Source organism: Rhinopithecus bieti, unplaced genomic scaffold, assembly GCF_001698545.2.
Source record: "Rhinopithecus bieti isolate Rb0 unplaced genomic scaffold, ASM169854v2 scaffold_5626, whole genome shotgun sequence".
In the NCBI taxonomy this organism is placed as follows: Eukaryota; Metazoa; Chordata; class Mammalia; order Primates; family Cercopithecidae; genus Rhinopithecus; species Rhinopithecus bieti.
In genome coordinates, this window is record NW_016805666.1 from 4,974,354 (window position 1) to 4,991,858 (window position 17,505).

The 17,505-nt window shown below is 38.7% G+C and overlaps 1 protein-coding gene across 1 annotated transcript in view; it reads left to right on the forward strand.

Annotated features, from left to right (window-relative positions):
* Positions 1-323: 323 nt before the first annotated feature.
* Positions 324-17,505, forward strand: part of CCDC50 (coiled-coil domain containing 50) — a 63,696-nt gene continuing 46,514 nt past the window's right edge. Inside the window, exon 1 of the mRNA XM_017873371.1 lies at positions 324-1,188. Within this exon, the coding sequence (XP_017728860.1) occupies positions 1,140-1,188 (49 nt within the window). The 5' untranslated portion in view covers positions 324-1,139. The remainder of the gene's footprint in view (positions 1,189-17,505) is intronic.

Below are 17,505 nucleotides of genomic sequence, written 5' to 3' on the forward strand. Positions count from 1 at the left end.
GATGGAGGAAGGGCGAAGAGTGATGTGGTAGTGTCGAGGTTCAGACATGGCACACGTTTGGGAGAGAAGCTCACCTCTGAGGAGGGGGGAAAGAGGCAGTTTCCCAAAAGGAGGGTGCATTCTGTTGCCAGGAGATGAAACAGGAGAGGCTGTCTATTTTAGAGAGAGAGAAATGTCACAATTACAGTCCAGTGTGTGTAGCGCTGTAACAGAGATAAGTCTGACGCCTCGTTACCACCCGCAGTACCTAACATCACACTTGGTAGACACATTCATACGATTTTGATGAATGAATGACTCAGTTCTCCCAGCTGATTGTGTACACACTCTACTCCAAACCGGCCCGGAATTTTATCAGCTGCTCTTTATTCTGCACGTTGTATTCGGGGTTTTTATGGCCATCTATCATCTCTCTTCTAATTTCGGGTACAAAGAGAGTGTATGAGACAGAGGCAGGCATGCAGTAAACATCCTGTGTTAATCTCAGTCCCAGAACCAGACCACAGAATGCTGACTACCCCGCTCATGGGAACGATTGTGTTTTGGGTGACCCGTGTGGCCTTTTCGTTGAGGTCTTCAGGATACAAAGCCCCCACCTAAAGACGCGACCCTCCCGTGGGAGCGGGGCAGGGCCCGGGGGCGGGAGCACAGCGGGGCCCCAGCCTCAGGCGCGTCACTGAGCACAAAGGAGACAACAGTGAGGCGGCAGCGGGCGCTGATCTTCGCTCGCCAGCCACTCGCAATTGCGGTTACAGACCTGCAGCTCCCCCTCCCCCCTCCCGGCCCGCCCGCCCGCCTTTCTGTCTCCTCTCTCCCTCCGTACTGGACGGCCCCGGCCCATTTCCGGGCTCCGGGTATTTGGCATCGATTGGGGCCGGGGACGCGGAGCAGGTGGTCGCGGCGGGGCAGCGTGGTGGCGGCGGGGCAGCTGGGCCGCCAGCCTGGTGCGTCGGGGACCGTCTCCCGCTGCTTTGGTCACCAGCCCCTGCCCGCCCGACCCGCTCCGTTCTCCGGCCTGCGAGCCCTGCCGGCCGGACTTTGCGCCGCGTCCGGCGCTGCTGCTGCGCTCGGGCCCCCGCTCAGCGCCGGCGGTGGCCGGGAAGCCCGCGTTAAAGGGGCAGCCGGGACCCCGGCCCAATATGGCTGAAGTCAGCATCGACCAGTCCAAGCTACCTGGAGTCAAGGAAGGTAAGGGCCGCGGAGGGAGGGCGCGCGGGACCCTCCCCTCTCGCAGCCCGAGGTTCTCTCAGGTCAGGGGCGTTGTCATTGCGGCTCCCGCGGCCCTCGCCCGGCGCCCGTCCTGCGTTGGCCTTGCCTGGACGTGAAGGGAATTGAATTCAGGGTCTAGTGTGGGACCTTGGGCAAGTCACCGACGTTCCGAGCCTGTTTTTTTCTCAAGGGGGTGGTTGAGGGGACTAGCACCACCCCCAGCAAGTGGCTGTGCCCGTGTTCTCGTGCATGGCAAAGCCTCAGTGAACGCTGAAGCCTGGGTAAATCTGACTTACTACGCTTCTTAAAAATCGAGGCCCAGCCTGGCTGGCTTGAAGGCTGGGAAGTGGGGAGGGGTTGACATTCGGTTCCGTGTGGAGCCTTTGTTTTGAAACATGACTCTGCCCCTCCTTCTCTCCCTGCTTTTCCTAGGCCAGCGTCTGGCTGGCTCACTGACTTTCCCACCTTCCTCAAGGTTTAAAAGTTGAGTCTTGGCTGTGTTCTGCGCGGGCGGGAAGCCACTATAAGCATTTTCTTACAAACAAAACAAAACAAAAACCACGGGGGAGCAGGGGACTGATGACTTTGTCATTGCTTTTTATACCAGTGTCCAGGAAAATTGAGATTGATTGGTACTGACCTGGTTTCAGCTGACAGCAAGTAGCCTTTTGACTTCCCTTCTGTTTTTCCGCCAGCTGCCTCAGGACCTAGCGTTTTTTTTTTTACTGAGGTCTCAGGTGCTGGATCGTCTTGTGCCTTGAGTTATCTTTGTTTATTCTTTGATCCTAGGAAGCATAGACGTTCCAGAGTGCTGCTGCAGACCCCTGAGTTCCAAGGGCTTGCAAAGTCGGCTTTTGTTGGGAATGTCATTTGTTTCGACTGAATACTGTAGCCTGAGGTGTCGTGGAGATGTGGAATTGAAAATAATTTGTACTTTCTTGGAACTGCTTGTTTTATTGCCGGCTTAATTTGACTCAGTTGGTCTTGTGTGTGCTCAGGGCAGCCCAGAAATCTCAAGAAAATCAGGGACTGCTTGATGGCTTTCCCAGAGTTTCAAGCACTAGGAGACTAGTGACTAGTGGTCACTGAATTGATGTAGAATTTCTAATGGACCTAGTTCTGTCTTACTGTTCCAGAAGGATGTTAAAGCTTAGGCGTGAGATTTTAGCGTTAATACTTTTCTACCTTTCTGTCCCGGGTATGGCTTTGATGAAGACTTAGGACTTTTACCTGTAGAAAACAATTTTCACTCTGCTGTCAAGACTAAGGAGCCTGAGTGATAGGAAAGGCAGATCAATACTTTGAGAGTTCTTATCTTAGAGATTGTCTAGTTATCCTTTGCTTTTGGATATCAGGGTTTTTTTGTGTGTGCGTATGTGTTGGGTTTGTCTCTAGAGAAAGAGTGATCCTTGTGCAGTGTGTAGTGCATGATGAGTAGAATGAAAATTGGAGTTCAAACAAAACCTGGTATGAATAGTATTAATTGTATAGTGCTATGATTTTATCCAATCCCCTATTCATTTGAGTGACCTGGAGAAAACAAAACTCTGTATACATTTGTATTACTCTCAGTTCTTCTGATTTCTTACCAAGACATGAATGATTTATTTTAACGTATTGTTTCTCAAGGCGTTCCACAAATACCTTCCATCTAAAATGCAAGATTTTCCATTTCCACACTCTAGAGTTTAATACATTTAAATTAGCTTTCATTTTGCGTAATACGGTGTTTGGCGATCTCTTTTATGTAATCTGGTAAATTGGCAAGGAAATTTAGTGTGGCTGTTTCATTAAGTTAGAATTAAATATTTGTTACTTTTGAAGGTGGTCAGGAATTGAAGAGATCACTGTCTTTGTAAACATCTGACTTTTTTGGTTCCAAGATCATCAAAGGAAATGATGTATTATCCTAGGAATGTCCTATTAATGGTGGTGAAGTTTTTGATCTGAGAAGTGTTCAAGTCTAATAAAGTGTATCCTTCCTTAATATAACTCTTAATTATGGCCCAGCTACTCCCTAACAGCGTCTTTATCCTAATTAAAGAGAATGAAGCTGGTGCCCCTGATAGGGTAAAAACATGCGCAAACATTGAGACTGTGGTAATACTGAAACTCCAACTTTATTTGAGAAGGATTAGCAGTAGTAATTAGTTTAATATTCTGATGGAGATTTTTGAAGCCCATTCAAAAAAATTCCTGTATCTGTCTCCTCTACTTCTTAATTTAAACTTTTGGTAGATTTATATACACTTACAATTTATATTCAAGTTGGTATCATGGGGTAGATTTCAATAGAGATTACGAATAAAATAGTGTAGTGAATGTGTGCCCCTTTTCATTGCTGTTTAGGAGGGGATGGAGCGCCCTGTGACCTTTTGTCGTGAACATTTCAATAGAGGTCGTGGGTAGCAGCTGACATTAGGGTAAGGGGATATTTAAAAATCTTTCCTAGGTTGAAATCTAATGCTTGCTTACTTAGTTTTAAGGAAGTCAAAATACTCATCATTTGGACAGACCTTTTGAAAATACACACACATCTATGGTAGTATTTATACCTTGGTAACTCTCTTAAACTGGGAGATGAAGGGAAATGGTTGAGTTCATATGTAGGTGAAAAGAATCAAGTCAACTAAGTGTCAGCACATCCTTTTTTTTCTGGTTAAAAGTAAGTATGTTTGGAACATCTGTATACTTTTTGTAATGGAAAACACTGTTGCCAATATTCAGGAATAATACTCTATCTCTTCTGAAACATTTGAGGTTCTAGATTTGAAATAATTTCCAGCCATTTTAAACTTCAGTAGATCTATAACTGAAATGCAAAACGCAATTTGCGAATGTTAGGGAAAGGAACAGGCATGTTTCAATAACATTCTGAAAGTTTCTTAGTTTAGAGTTCAGAGTTGAAAACATATTTTTCTAGAAAGGAACACTTTTAATCACCTGACAAACTTACATTTTGGTGGGGGGAGGGTCGGTTTTAGTTGCTTCTTTGAATTTTTCTTTTCTGAACCAGCAATCAAGACTCCCTACTTTACTTTTGCTCGCCAAGTTCCTGTATGGGTAAATGAATTGTCCACTTGCCATAATATTGCCATTTAGCCCTTTCTAACCAAGGTGTTGATCGAAGCCTTACTAGACATTTTGGCATTTCGTCAACTTCTTTGCAATTTCTTAAGCATTAGAGCTTTACCACTTTTAGCCATGCAATGCATGCTTTCAGCCTCTCCTATTTTCTCCAAGTGTTAATCTTTATTTTTCTTTCCTTACAGCAGTTCTCTCAATCTCGTTTTTTATGTTCTATTCTTATATTCTTTAGGTGGAAAGTTCTGCTGGCTCAAAGTTGGTGAACACTGTGTGTATTGGTGTGCATGTGTCTGCTTAACATCTGAAATCAGTTTGCCTAGGAGTGACTTACTTCTTGAAGTACAGGTAGCTATTCTGCGAGCAAATCCTTTTTCTTTAGTGAAAGGTACAATTTAATACATTTTTAGAAATGTTTGTAAAAGGAGACATACCTAGAAAGCACTGATTTATTTTAGGTTCAGGACACTCCAGTGGCATAATGTGGTAAATTAAGTTAATGGCATACATCCAGAACTTCAAGGGGGAAAGACATAAGATTATGTCTGGTACAGTCAGTTAACCCAGTAGTCTAAGAAATTTAAAGCTTATTACATGCACACTAGGCATCTAAACAGATGGCAGTGTCCGTGAGATGTACATATATCTGGCTACAGGGCAAACTCACTTTCCCTGTTTTTCAAAATTCCGTAACAGTTTTTGTTTTGGTTGTTGCTTTTTAATGAGACCCTGGCTGGGTTTCTTTGAGCTAAGAGTTTTGTGTCTTAGTTATCTTGCTTTACCCTCATTTGGATGAAGGTCTTTTATGTGGTCAGCAACTATTCAGTAAATATTTGCATGTGTGAGTAAATGAATGAGTGAATTGATGAATACATTATTATTTTCTGTTGGTTTAGGAATCTTATCTCTGGCATAAGTATTTTGTATTCTTTTTCAGAGTATAAGCTTTTAAAAGGCAGAGATAATATCTTTTAAACCATGTGTATCACTTATTTATACCAGCATTAAATTTATAAAAACTTGGATATTTTTTCTAATTTTTTATGGTTATGTCTTGTAAATAGAATTCATTCAGCATAGATATGTATTACATAGAAAAATTAAAGAAAGTAATTTGTTGCTTTCTCTTCTGACTTTGGAGATAATCATTAAGAATAGAATTTTAGTAAAATTTTCTAAATGCTGGTTTGTGTTTTTGATTTTTACTTGAGTAATAGGTTTAATTTTTTGTTCTAAGTGCAAAGCAGTGTCGCTCCGTTTGGGAGCAGGAAGGAATCTTACATAATTTGCATATCTGCTCTGTGCTGTGTGTTGTGTTGAGGGTATTTCCACAATAAAAACATTTTCCGTGGCAATGAACATGATCTTTGCTGTGGCATGGAATGCATGGAGTTGTTGAAAGAGCTTTCTGAATTCATATGTGCACCAAAAATGGCTTTCACAAAAGGGAAGAAAATAGTTTATTGCCATATGTAGACTTGCAATACTTTTTTGAATGACCAAGGGAATTTTCAAATGGATGTAACTGTTAATTTGTAAAATACATATATTTTAAACTAACAGATACTTAACGGACAGCTCACACGTGGGAAACCATAGTTAATTGGTACTTTAAAAAGAGATTTCAGAGTAGAAAGCCTTAAAAAACACTGTTCTGGGCCAACTTCCTTATTTTCCAGATGAAAATCTGAGGGTCAGGGAAGGCAAGTGAACTGTATTACACCATCGAGGCTGAGTAGCTAGGAATTGGCACGTTGGGGCCTAGAATTAGAAAAGTTTAGAACTGTGAGTAGTTACTTACACAGCTTATTCTTCCCTCCTTTTCTTTTTACCTACCTTCTCTTTTTCTTTTCCTCCTCCTCTCTTCCCCTTCTTTCTTTTAAATTATTCTGTAGATACATAAGATTCATTTCTGATGTGTTTCATTTATGTGATATGCCATATGTTTAAAACAGTAGAATGAAAATAATAAGACTTTTTCTGAGGATGGTTATTTTAAGGGTAATGTATCATATGGATGCTGAGTTAACGTAGGTTTAATTAAAATGTTTTACAGCTTTTATTTTGATTCAGCAAATGAATTACTGAGTGAACTATAGGAAGTCACACTCTTGCCTCACTGTTTTTTCTAAGTGAACTATAGGAAGTCACACTCTTGCCTCACTGTTTTTTCTACCTGAAAATCTTGGAAAATGCATGTCTTCTCTGGTATATTCATTCTAAAGAGGCTAATATTTAAAGGTAGAAACTCTAAAATTAAACGTATTGGAGAAATAAAGTCGTAGGCCATGGTCTTTCCTCAGCCCTTGTTAGGGACATAACAGTTTTTGTTGAGATAAGTGAATTTTCCTCAGTGACAAAAGCATGTGATACTCTACCATTCATAAAGAAAACAGTTATGGAGACCACTAAATTTAAGCAAATGCTGCTTGAAATCCCAATTCTCCACGTACAGAAGCATATTTAGAAACGAATCGCTTTGACCCATAGAGGAGAAAACAAACATTAAAACAACTATATTAGCTGTTTCAGAGATAGCCACTGGAAGTGCCATTGGATTAATGTTTTTAACTGGTGACTCGTTTAAAGGGGTTCTGTGCTTCAAAAATGTAAAACCAGGATAACCTAGATCTTAGATAAGACCCACAAAGGATAATTAGTTTTTATATTTAGAAAGACTTTGGGGATTACTTAGATGTTTGATTCTAGAATGTTCCAGGTGTCTGAATTTAAAAACCAGCGCAAGTGTTCTCAGATACTACTTTTAAAAGGACTGTTAAGCAGAAAACAATCATTATTTCCTTTTGTTATTTCGTTAAAAAAGCATACACACATACATTAAGTGTGTATGCATATGATAGTTGTTAGCCTACATTGAGAAAAAGGAAAAAAAACAAAGTAGTGGAGACTTTCTAATAAACCAGAACCAATGTATTACCAGTCTTGTTTATTTATCAGTGGTTCTTTCCTTTTTCTTTGTCGTTTTAGTCAAGTTCAGGGAATCATTTACATACAGTAAAAATTCCTTCTTTTTTAATGTGTAGTTCTGAGTTTTGACAAATGTGTAGTCTTGGAACCACCACAACAATCAAGATACAGAACAGCTCCTAACCCCGAAACTTCTCAACCCCGTTTCATGCCCCACCAGACACTGATGTGTTTTCTGCCCTTGTAGTTTTGCCTTGTCAAAAATGTTATATAAACAAGATCATATAGTAAGTAGTTTTTTGAGCCTCCGCAAACATACTGTTTATCCATTCACTCATTGAAGAACATTTGAGTTGTTTTCAGTTTTGCTGGGTGTCAGTAAAGTCACTCTCAACATTTGTGTACAAATTTTTTTTTGTATGTGTGTGCATGTGTATTTGAACATAAGTTTTTGTTTCCCTTGAATGGACTTTCCGGGTTATATGGCGAGTGCATGTTAAAATTGTCAAACTGTTTTTCAAAATGGCTGTACCATTTTGCATTCCCACCAGCAAGCTATGTGAGCTCCAGTTTGTTCTGCATCCTTGCTGGCATTTGATATTTTCAGGGCCCACTTAATTTTTTAAATTTTAACCATTTTAACAGGTGTGTTACGATATCTTATTGTGGCTTTAATTTGTATTTCCCTAATGACTCATGATGTTGTGCCTTTTTTCTTGTGCTGATTTGCTTTCTTATATTATTTGTTGAAGTGTTTGTTTCAAATTTTAGCTCATTTTAAAATAGACTGTTTTCTTATTATTGAATTTGAAGGTTCTTTACATATTCTGGATACAGTTCTTATTAGATACACAGTTTGCCCAGGTCCATGGTTTTAAAAACCTTAATTCAATATCAGAATGATATGGGGGATCTAAACACCTTCCTAGCCCTACTTGGTATTAGCTAAATCTCTTAGAGATGGTTTCAGGAATCTAGTTTTTATATACAGACTATGTACTCAGACTTATGCATTGGCATTTGGAAAATACAGAATGAGTATACTGTGGCCACCTCAATATGGGGATCTTCTCCTAATTTCTTAAGTTTTTGCAGTGACAACTCATTTATCTGATAAAGAATGAGCAGTAATCCTCTCTCATAGTTGAAATTTGTTGCAGAGACCTACAAACTACTGCCACTTGTTTTATGTAGCAAGGTAGTTCAGGATGGCTTTTATATTTTTTAATGATTCAAAAAAATGTTATGTGAAAATTATATGAAATTCAAATTTCAGCGTCTGTAAGTAAGTCTGCTTACATACTATAGAGGCAGAGGTGAGTAGTTGTAGCAGAGACCACGTGATTGGCAAAGCTTAAATTTTTTGCGACCTGGCGCTAGACAAAAAAAAAAAAAAAGATTTGTTTTGGAGCCATTTTCAATGAAACTTTCAAAAAACTTTCTTATTTAACCTTTTTTGGACAGTTCATTTATTGGTATAAACACTGTTTATCATAACTTTGCTTTAATATAATGATGCCGTTCGGAATTACTGTTGCTTGAACGCTTATGACAGCCTATTTAATTTTTGAAGTGACTTCAAAAAGTACAGACTTAAATCATTTTTCTTTCTCTCTCTCTCTCTCTTTTTTTGAGACAGTGTATCGCTCTGTCGCCCAGGCTGAAGGGCAGTGGCGTGATCTCTGCTCACAGCAACCTCCGTCTCCCAGGTTCTAGTGATTCTCCTGCATCAGCCTCCCAAGTAGCTGGGATTACAGGTGCCTGCCACTACGTCCAGCTAATTTTTGTATTTTTAGTAGAGACGGGGTTTCACTGTGTTGGCCGGGCTGGTCTCAAACTCCTGACCTCATGATCCACCCATCTTGGCCTCCCAAAGTGCTGGGATTACAAGCATGAGCCACTGCATCCAGCCTCTTTTTTTAAGAAGAAAAAAATTACACTCCTGGTAAATTTTGGGGGACTTTCAAAATCAAATGTAGGTAGAAATCTTACGTAAAGTAAGATTATGCCATATGCCAGCTCTGAGTAAGGGTCTGTGGGGCTTTCAGAAGTTCATGAGTATTCAACAGATTCAACCACCTTAAAATGTTTGCTTATTTTATTTTATTTTATTTTTTTAGCTTATATTATTGGCCCTGTGTAAAACTCATTACAGATATTTGTGTGAATGAAGTATCATTTCATCTTTTTAGAGCCTTGTATCAGAGGTACCTAGGCTGATTTATCACCAGATTTTTCATCTTGCCTGATGAGCATTTCCAGTCCTGATACAGCTCTTCGGTGACCAAATACCAGGGGAGTCCCCCGTGGACTTTTTTGGCTTTTGTTTTTCCAATGAGTCATAAAGGCTTAGTCATTTTCCATTAACTTCAGGAGTTTTAACTGCATATAGTAAAACTGTGAATGACTTATAAGGATATCTTTCCCTCTTCACCGCTTCCACATCAGCAACAAATTCTGTTTTGTTTATTGACTATGGAGGAGTCCATGATTGACTTTAAGTATTATATTCACTAATTTTTGAGTAGCATCTTTCCACCAAATACTTTGAAAATACTAGATTTTTTTTTTATGTTATGAAGGTCTGTGTAAATATAGCATATAAGAGTTGACAAATACTGTGAAAGACTCTTTTTGTCTAGATGGGAGTCCTGACATAGAAGAAAGAGAAAGATAGAGGCTCACTTAATGTTCCACGTTCTTCCCATCTGTACATCTTGAGTTTGCCTTAATATCTGGACCAGTAGCTGTTTGGGAAAGGGCTATTCACGCTCAGTGACTACATTTATAGATCGCTTTCTGGCTTTTCCTAGAAAATACTTTCAATTCTGTCCGTGATCGCTGGATTCTAAGTTGACATGTTTGCTTCTGTTGTTTTCCCAGCATTCTCTGGTCAGACCTCATTATTTCACATTGGTCTTTGGTGTATCCACAAATCATTCCTTCTTTTTATAGTTTCCCCATTGAAGCTCCATAGAGCGAATCTTTGAAAGATCATTTTGCCTATGTGTGTATGTTAAAGGGGACAGACTGTAGGTGGAGACAATGGTTAGGGAGTTTTACTGTGCTAACCCCTGAATTCCAGGAATTTGGTTTCCGTGGCACCCAAACTCCCCAAAGTAGAATGACTATTGGGGCTTAAAGGCAGGATCACCAAATAATTTACAAGCCAAACCTAGATACTTTGTGAGTAAAAAGGGATGATTCTAATAATTTCAACAGAATAGGTGTATTTTGAAATACACCTTCCTGAAATACCACAGGAAGTTGGATATGATGACTGGGCGAAGTCACTGTTACAGAACTTTCTGACTGTGCAAATGTAAAGTTTTAATTGGCTCTTAAAACCCAAAGGATACCTGTCTCCCATAGACTGTCTTGAGGTTCTTAATTTATTTTCTATTTCATAATCGATTACTAAATGAAACGTATAATCTGCCTTCTGCCCTATAGAATGTAGTCGAAATCATCGGGGTTTTATTTATTCCTATTTAGTAGTCACAGAGTTTATCAGAATTCTATTTGGATAGCTTATTTTTGGTCCCCAATTAATAGGTTCCTCTATTCCCCAAAAATGTGGGGAACAGATGTTGAACCTATTTGTGCAATTGAAGGAAGGTAAGAAATGGACACATTTCTGATTCCTACTACTTGGCATTCATTTACATTTTAAATAGAAATGTAACAGGCTACCTTTTTACTCTGCATTTCTGTTATGCATCTTTTCAGTAATTGAGCTCCTCTCAGAATTATTTTGCAGTATTTTCTTTAGTTTACCAATACATTAAATAATTTATGCAAATTGAAATCTAGCTTAGAGTATAAAATTCAAGTTCAACTGAGTAAATTGCTTGTAAAGGGAAGTACTTTGAACGTGGATTTGTAAGACCTGGTTTCACATCTCTTCTTTACTACTTATTAGCTGTAAGAACTCGGAGAAGACAATATCTCTGAGCTCCAGTTTCATTATCTGTTCATTGGAGATAATATTTAATGTGCTTTGGGAATTAACTGAAGAACTGGATATGGAAACATTTTGTAAAATGCAGGAGTATACATTTTCTTTTGATATTACTGTTCAAGTTGACCTGTAAATAATTCCACTTTGCTATCTTCCACACCATTGATCCTATGAGCCCTACTAACTGTCTATCTAGAATTTCCTTCTTCAGTGTCCACATATATCCTACTTCTGTCCTACCTCCCAACCCCTGGCCTCGCTCAAATGCTGTTTCTCTGTAAAGTCTCCTGCTTCTTTCCTGTGTATCTATCCAGCCCTCCTTTAAGTATTTACTTCCTTAAGCAACATGTCTTCATGCTGTATATCAGGCTGCTATTTCTCTCAAGATGAAGCTGGTCGCTGACTGATCTCGGTATTTCTTAAAGGTCCTCACACATAGGAGCTGTTCCAGAAAACTTGGGAAATAAATCTGATAATTTGTTCTCAGTGAGCAAGCTATTCGAGGTAACCAAATTAATGACATGAGAGTAAGAGCTATGATCATTTGCATGAATTCCCTGGCATAGGAGTCGGGGACAAGGAGCAAGTCTTTTGCTTTTTGTTGTGTGAGTTGGTCCAGCTCTCAAATTTCTGTAGGAAGTTGATTGGTGTTGCGATGGACAACTCCTGAAGTCAGAGTAGTCTCCTTTGGAGGCAACAGTCTTCCTTGTTTAAGGATTAATTTTAGTTCTATAAGACCCTGGTAATCTTTGTACACATTCTAGTAAAGTGATGTTGTCATTTTGTTGCTCTTACTAGAGTATTCAGTTAGTTTCTTAGATGGTATTGGGTTCCATCAGAATTTTATGTGTGCTATTTTCTCTTTTAGATTCATTTTTAGATAAAGGGGGGAAGACTCTTACACAGTTTAAACTAGTCATAGTGTGTATTTTTAAAATTCTTGATATAAGGGGAGACAATTGTGAAGAATCTGAAAGTTTTGGGTTGGAAACAATGAATGTACAGATTGCAAACTTGTATTGGTTTATATTGAAAAGGGGAGAGAGCATGAGCAAAAGAATGAGCTGAAGCCTTTTTGCTTTGGGGATGGTATGTTCAATTTGTACTTATTTTAGAATGGTCTCTTTCAGGTTCATATGGTGTATTAGAAGTTAACACTGGTTAGAAATATGCAGTGCTATGAAAAACAAATGTATGCTTCAAGGGAGTTATGATATAAAATTTTCTGAACCATCTAAATAATTTTGACTCCATATGAAACAAGTGAGGCAAATGATTCCTTTATAGCAGAAAAGGATTTGGACAGCTCATCTTCCTGTTCACAGATACAGGCTGCCCCTGATTTTCTTTCACTTCCTCTGCAGCGGGTATTACGTGTTAACCAAGCAAACTGTAGGTTGTACTGAAGCCAATTTCGGTAGCAATCGTAGAGAAATCTAGGGCATTTAGAACACGTTCCAGATGAACATAAAAAATTTGCTGATCTTCAAGAAGCCTTCTGAATATGGAAAGTGTTGACTTTCCCAGGCTGTCTGATCATCTGGCCCCAGGAAAACCTTTTAGTAAATGTCACAGTCCACATCTATATTCATTGGACAGTCAGTGACTGATAACATGGTCTCCTTTTACTCTGATAGTGAAGACCCTGTGAGAACTGTTAGTTGAAACAGGAAAAGCTCACCTTTTTAAAAGGCGTCGGATTGAACAAAAGATTAAAATTTATTTATGGTTAAATATACTATACAGATGGATAGAAGCAGATATTGTTATCTTGGATGCTAGAAAGAGTGAAATCAACAGCAACAATGAAGAAAGCAATATTTGGTGTAGGTGAAAGTTAGCATGGCAATTACCCTAGATGAATAGGCTTTAATTATTACATTTTTACATGATGTGTAATACTTGTATCCAAGAGACAAATGTCTATCACTAACACCAAATCAACTACATTTCATTCTACCTTATTTTTAAGTTGGATAGATTCTTAAGAGGTAATTTAATCTGTCTCCTCACAGGTCAGGACATGAGGCTCTGATTTGGAAAGTGACTTGTCAAAGTTCATTCACTTCATAAGCTACTGACAGAGCCAAGACCAAACTCTGAGAGGCATCTGGAATTAAGAGGGCTCTTTATACTGTGATTTGCTTGTGCCTTATATACTATGATAAAGTCCTTATATTTCTGTAAATTGGGCAAGTAAATCTATATTTATTACATTTAAGATGCTAAAGTGTCATGGAGATGTAGCAGAAAGCTTTTACTACAGCAACTCAAAATACAGAATTAGGAAACTACATTTAGATTTAGCTATGCCAATAAGTTTTAATCTGCATGTTAATATGCTGGTTAGATTTTGGCTGGCTACACTTCTACTCAACAGTTTTCCTTCATACCCTTCTTGATGGTGATAATTTGATGATTCTTCTATTTCAGTAAACTGTAATTACGTAATTTTCACATAGAATTCAACTTTCTAATCTTGGACATTCAGCTGAAAAAGTTTGGAGTGGCGGAGCTTATTAAACATTTTAGACATTCTGATTTCCCCGTAACTCAGGTGGACAATGTGTATAGTAAACATATTCTCCCTCAGGTGGACATATGAGGCTAGAAAGAGCTTTAGACGTGCAGTAAACTATTGATTATATTGTTTTTCCTTGCCAGGAAACATTGCTTCAGATTCTGTTTCTTTTTCTTCCAGAGACAGGGTTTCACTCTATTGTCCAGGCTGGTGTACAGTGGTGCAGTCAGCTCACTGCAGCCTCAAGCTCCTGGGCTCAAGTGATCCTTCTGCCTCAGCCTTCTGAGTAGCTAGGACTTCAGGCCCATACCACCATTCCTGGATAATTAATTTTTTTTGGTTTGTTTTGTAGAGTTAGGGTCTCACTATATTGCCCAGGCTGATCTTGAACTCCTGGCCTCAAGTGATCCTCCCACCTTAGTCTGCACTGGGATCATTTCTGCAGATTCCTAAGAGCAAGTAGTCACTGCATATTCCAGCACAGATTTTGTACTAAACAAGTGACTAGATCTGTGTTAATCAGTGACTTAGTGGGACCTCAGTAGAACTAATACCTAATAGAAAATGACTAATTATAAGGATTTATTAACTTTGATGAGGCCAATAATAGGCTCTATTTATTGAGCTGCTGCTTAGTGAGTAGCAGATGCTTTCTTTGGCCCTTCACATACCTTATCTAATTTAGTCCTCACAACATTTATCCTTATTTTACGGATGAGGAACCTGAGGTTCAAATAAATTAAATCCTTGTCCAAGGTCTTTTAGCCTGTAAGTAAGCAATATTTGAGTCCTGATCTGGACTCAAAATACTCGTAAATACTTCTTAAACACTTAGCAAAATTCAAAACAGATCCGGGTTGTTGTTCTGTATACTCTGTTTATTTGTATGTTGTTGAAGTCTTAGCATCCTCCTCACTGGAGTCTCTCAGTATGACTGGCAGCGTAAGGTTTTGCTTTTCTATTCTCAGAGTGCTTGCTTGTTTTCAGCCTTTGTTGGGAATAGAGAATTATCAAGAGGTCACATGTAACTTAAGTACCTATAAGGGGAATATAAATTTCTTTCTTAAAAAAATTACCGCACTCTCATGAAACTACTTGGAGAGCCGGAGTCATTGACAGAATCACTTCTTAAAATCTATGTGTAACTCCCTGTTAACCTATGTGGGGATTTTCTGGACGTACTTTGAAACACTGGCTGGCTTCCTCAAGTCTACTGTGGGGTCATCTTATTCTGTATAGACTGTATTTCCAGCAGAAGAAATATTATTTTAATATAAGCTTACTTTTATTAAAATTAGGAAGACATAGCTCCTGATCTTCTGTGGAAGTGTCCCCCTAGATTGTATAAAACTGATTTGATTCTGGGAATGTACTCATGGTCTCAAGGTATCTTTTAGACAAACACATTTCTAGTCAGTGAACATGGCCAGTTACTGAGCATGTGGTGTCCTAACAGTGAAATTGCAGAGATTTCAAGATTTACACATTTGTTTTCTGTTCCTACCTTATGATTTCCGTAATCCAAGATTTCTAGAAATGTGTATAGAGTTCTGACAAATGGTTATCAGAATGGAATTGTGAGCATTGCAGTTTGCTTTATGGGAGCAAGATTTTAAGAAATTATTTTACCATGCCTGTTTATCCTATGACTCTATCTAAAGTAAAGTTGTTGGGGAATTTTGAATATTGCTCTCATTCTTTTAAAGTTGAAATAAATTTACTAATTCTAATAAGAATGTGCTAGCCAAAGTATCTAGTTGCAAAAGAGAATTGGAAAATGGAAATATGTGACTCAAAGGATAAATAGAACTCGCAGTAGCTGGTCCTTAAGGAAGCTCTTTTGTCATATGAAGCCAATAAACCAGAATGGGTTTTCTTCCCCTGGTGTAAACTTGTACTTAAGTTGGGCTGGAAGTGATCTTTGGGTTTTAATGGGCATGACCGGGTTTATCCTACAGAGGTTTAGGGAGATGGGTGGCTTTTCTTTCTAGGCTAAGGCAAACAGAGTACTGGCTGCCAAACCATTTGAGGGCTTGTGTAAGTGCCAGGAAAAGTGCCATTCAAGTAGTGAAACAACAGAAGGTTGGAGTTTCTTTAGGAATACATGGGGAAAAAATAAAATAAAATGAATTCTTACTATCTGGATATGCTTTGTGAAAAATTGCTTTGGAAAACATTGTCTACTACTGCTTATATAATGGTATTTACCCTTTTGAGGATGCCTCATGGCTATCAGTGGCCTGTTTTTTTCATAGAATGTCTGACTGCCTCCATGAGAATAATTGATAAGTACCTTTAAAATTTCCTGCAGTGCTCAAGTACAGTTGACCTTTGAACAATATGGGTTTGAACTGTGTGGGTCCATTTATACATGGATTTTTTTTCAATGAAGTGTAGATCAGAAATACAGTATTTGCGAGGTGCAAGGCCTGTATATACTGAGGTACTTTTCGTATACCTGAGTTCCACAGGGCCAACTGCAGGACGTGAGTATGCACCAATTTTGGTATCTTTGGGGTTCTGGAACCAATCCCTCTCATGTATACCCAGGGATGACTGTACTTAGGATGGTTATTATTTCTCTCATATTACAGGGGCATAAACATAAGTGATGTTAGTTTGTTTAAGATTATTTAGTTGGTGAGTGACAGAGCTAGGATTGGAATCAAAGTAGGAGTTCTCTTGGTTCCACCATGCTGCTTCCTTGTGCAATAAATATTCACTGAGTATCTCAAAGAACCAGTGTTCTGTGCAGTGTACTGCAGAAGCTACTGTATAACAGTTTCATCTTGCTCCAAGTACAATTTTAAGTCATCTCTTTATGTTTATGAAATTTTATAAACCCATTTAAAAGTAAACTGAACAATTTAAAACAGCAGAAGCGCTTCCTTTTTACTCATCTTTATGATTTTAAGAGTAATTATTTAGTTGCTAAGTTCATATATTCCTGAATTGTTCTAAAGCAAAGCAACCATGTAAAATGCAGTTGTTTTTTAAAGAAGGTACGGGAGACAAGAAATCTAGGAGAATGTTTCTTCAGTTGTGACTCGTTTAACTTTAAGGGCCAGTCAAAATTCATAAATGTTCACATTTGTTTATTGGAATCCAGGGTACTTCAGTAAGTGTTTGGTAAAGTATTAGAGATTTGGTGGGTTTATTCAGTACCAGTTGTATTTCAAGAATTGAACTCCTCTAACTATGTTGAATACCTGGTTCACTTTACTTTCTAATCAGGAATTGGTTCACTTTGTGTCTGTGACTGTATCTGCACAATGGTTGCTAGATAAATATAGGATAGCTCTTAACCTTTCACTCTACTGAGGTTAGCAAAACTATTACGTTAGGCCTGAGGAAGAAGCAGCATAGGAGAAATGCAAATATGCAAGCACTTTGAAGATAAATCAGTGGCTGACACAAGACCAGTAATATACTCAAGACCCTTGGTTGTCTGAAATGGCAAATTATAACATCTTTGTGTTTGCAAGCTCACATGCTTGTGCACGCATGCACATACAGAAGGTGAAAATGGTTTTAGATGCTGTGAAGTCTCTAGTTCAGGTTCACTGAGCGGTCCAGTTGTCTAAATTAGTTCTGTCGTACTGTCACATTGTGATTATCGTCTAGAGCAGTGCTACCTAATAGAACAACTGTGATGATGGAAACGTTCTGTATTCTGCACTGTCCAGAGTAGTAGCCACCAGCCCCATATGGCTATTTAGCACTAGGAATATGATTAGTGAAACTGAGGAGAGCTGAACTTTAAAAATTAAATTTATGTAAATGTAACAGTTACATATGATTG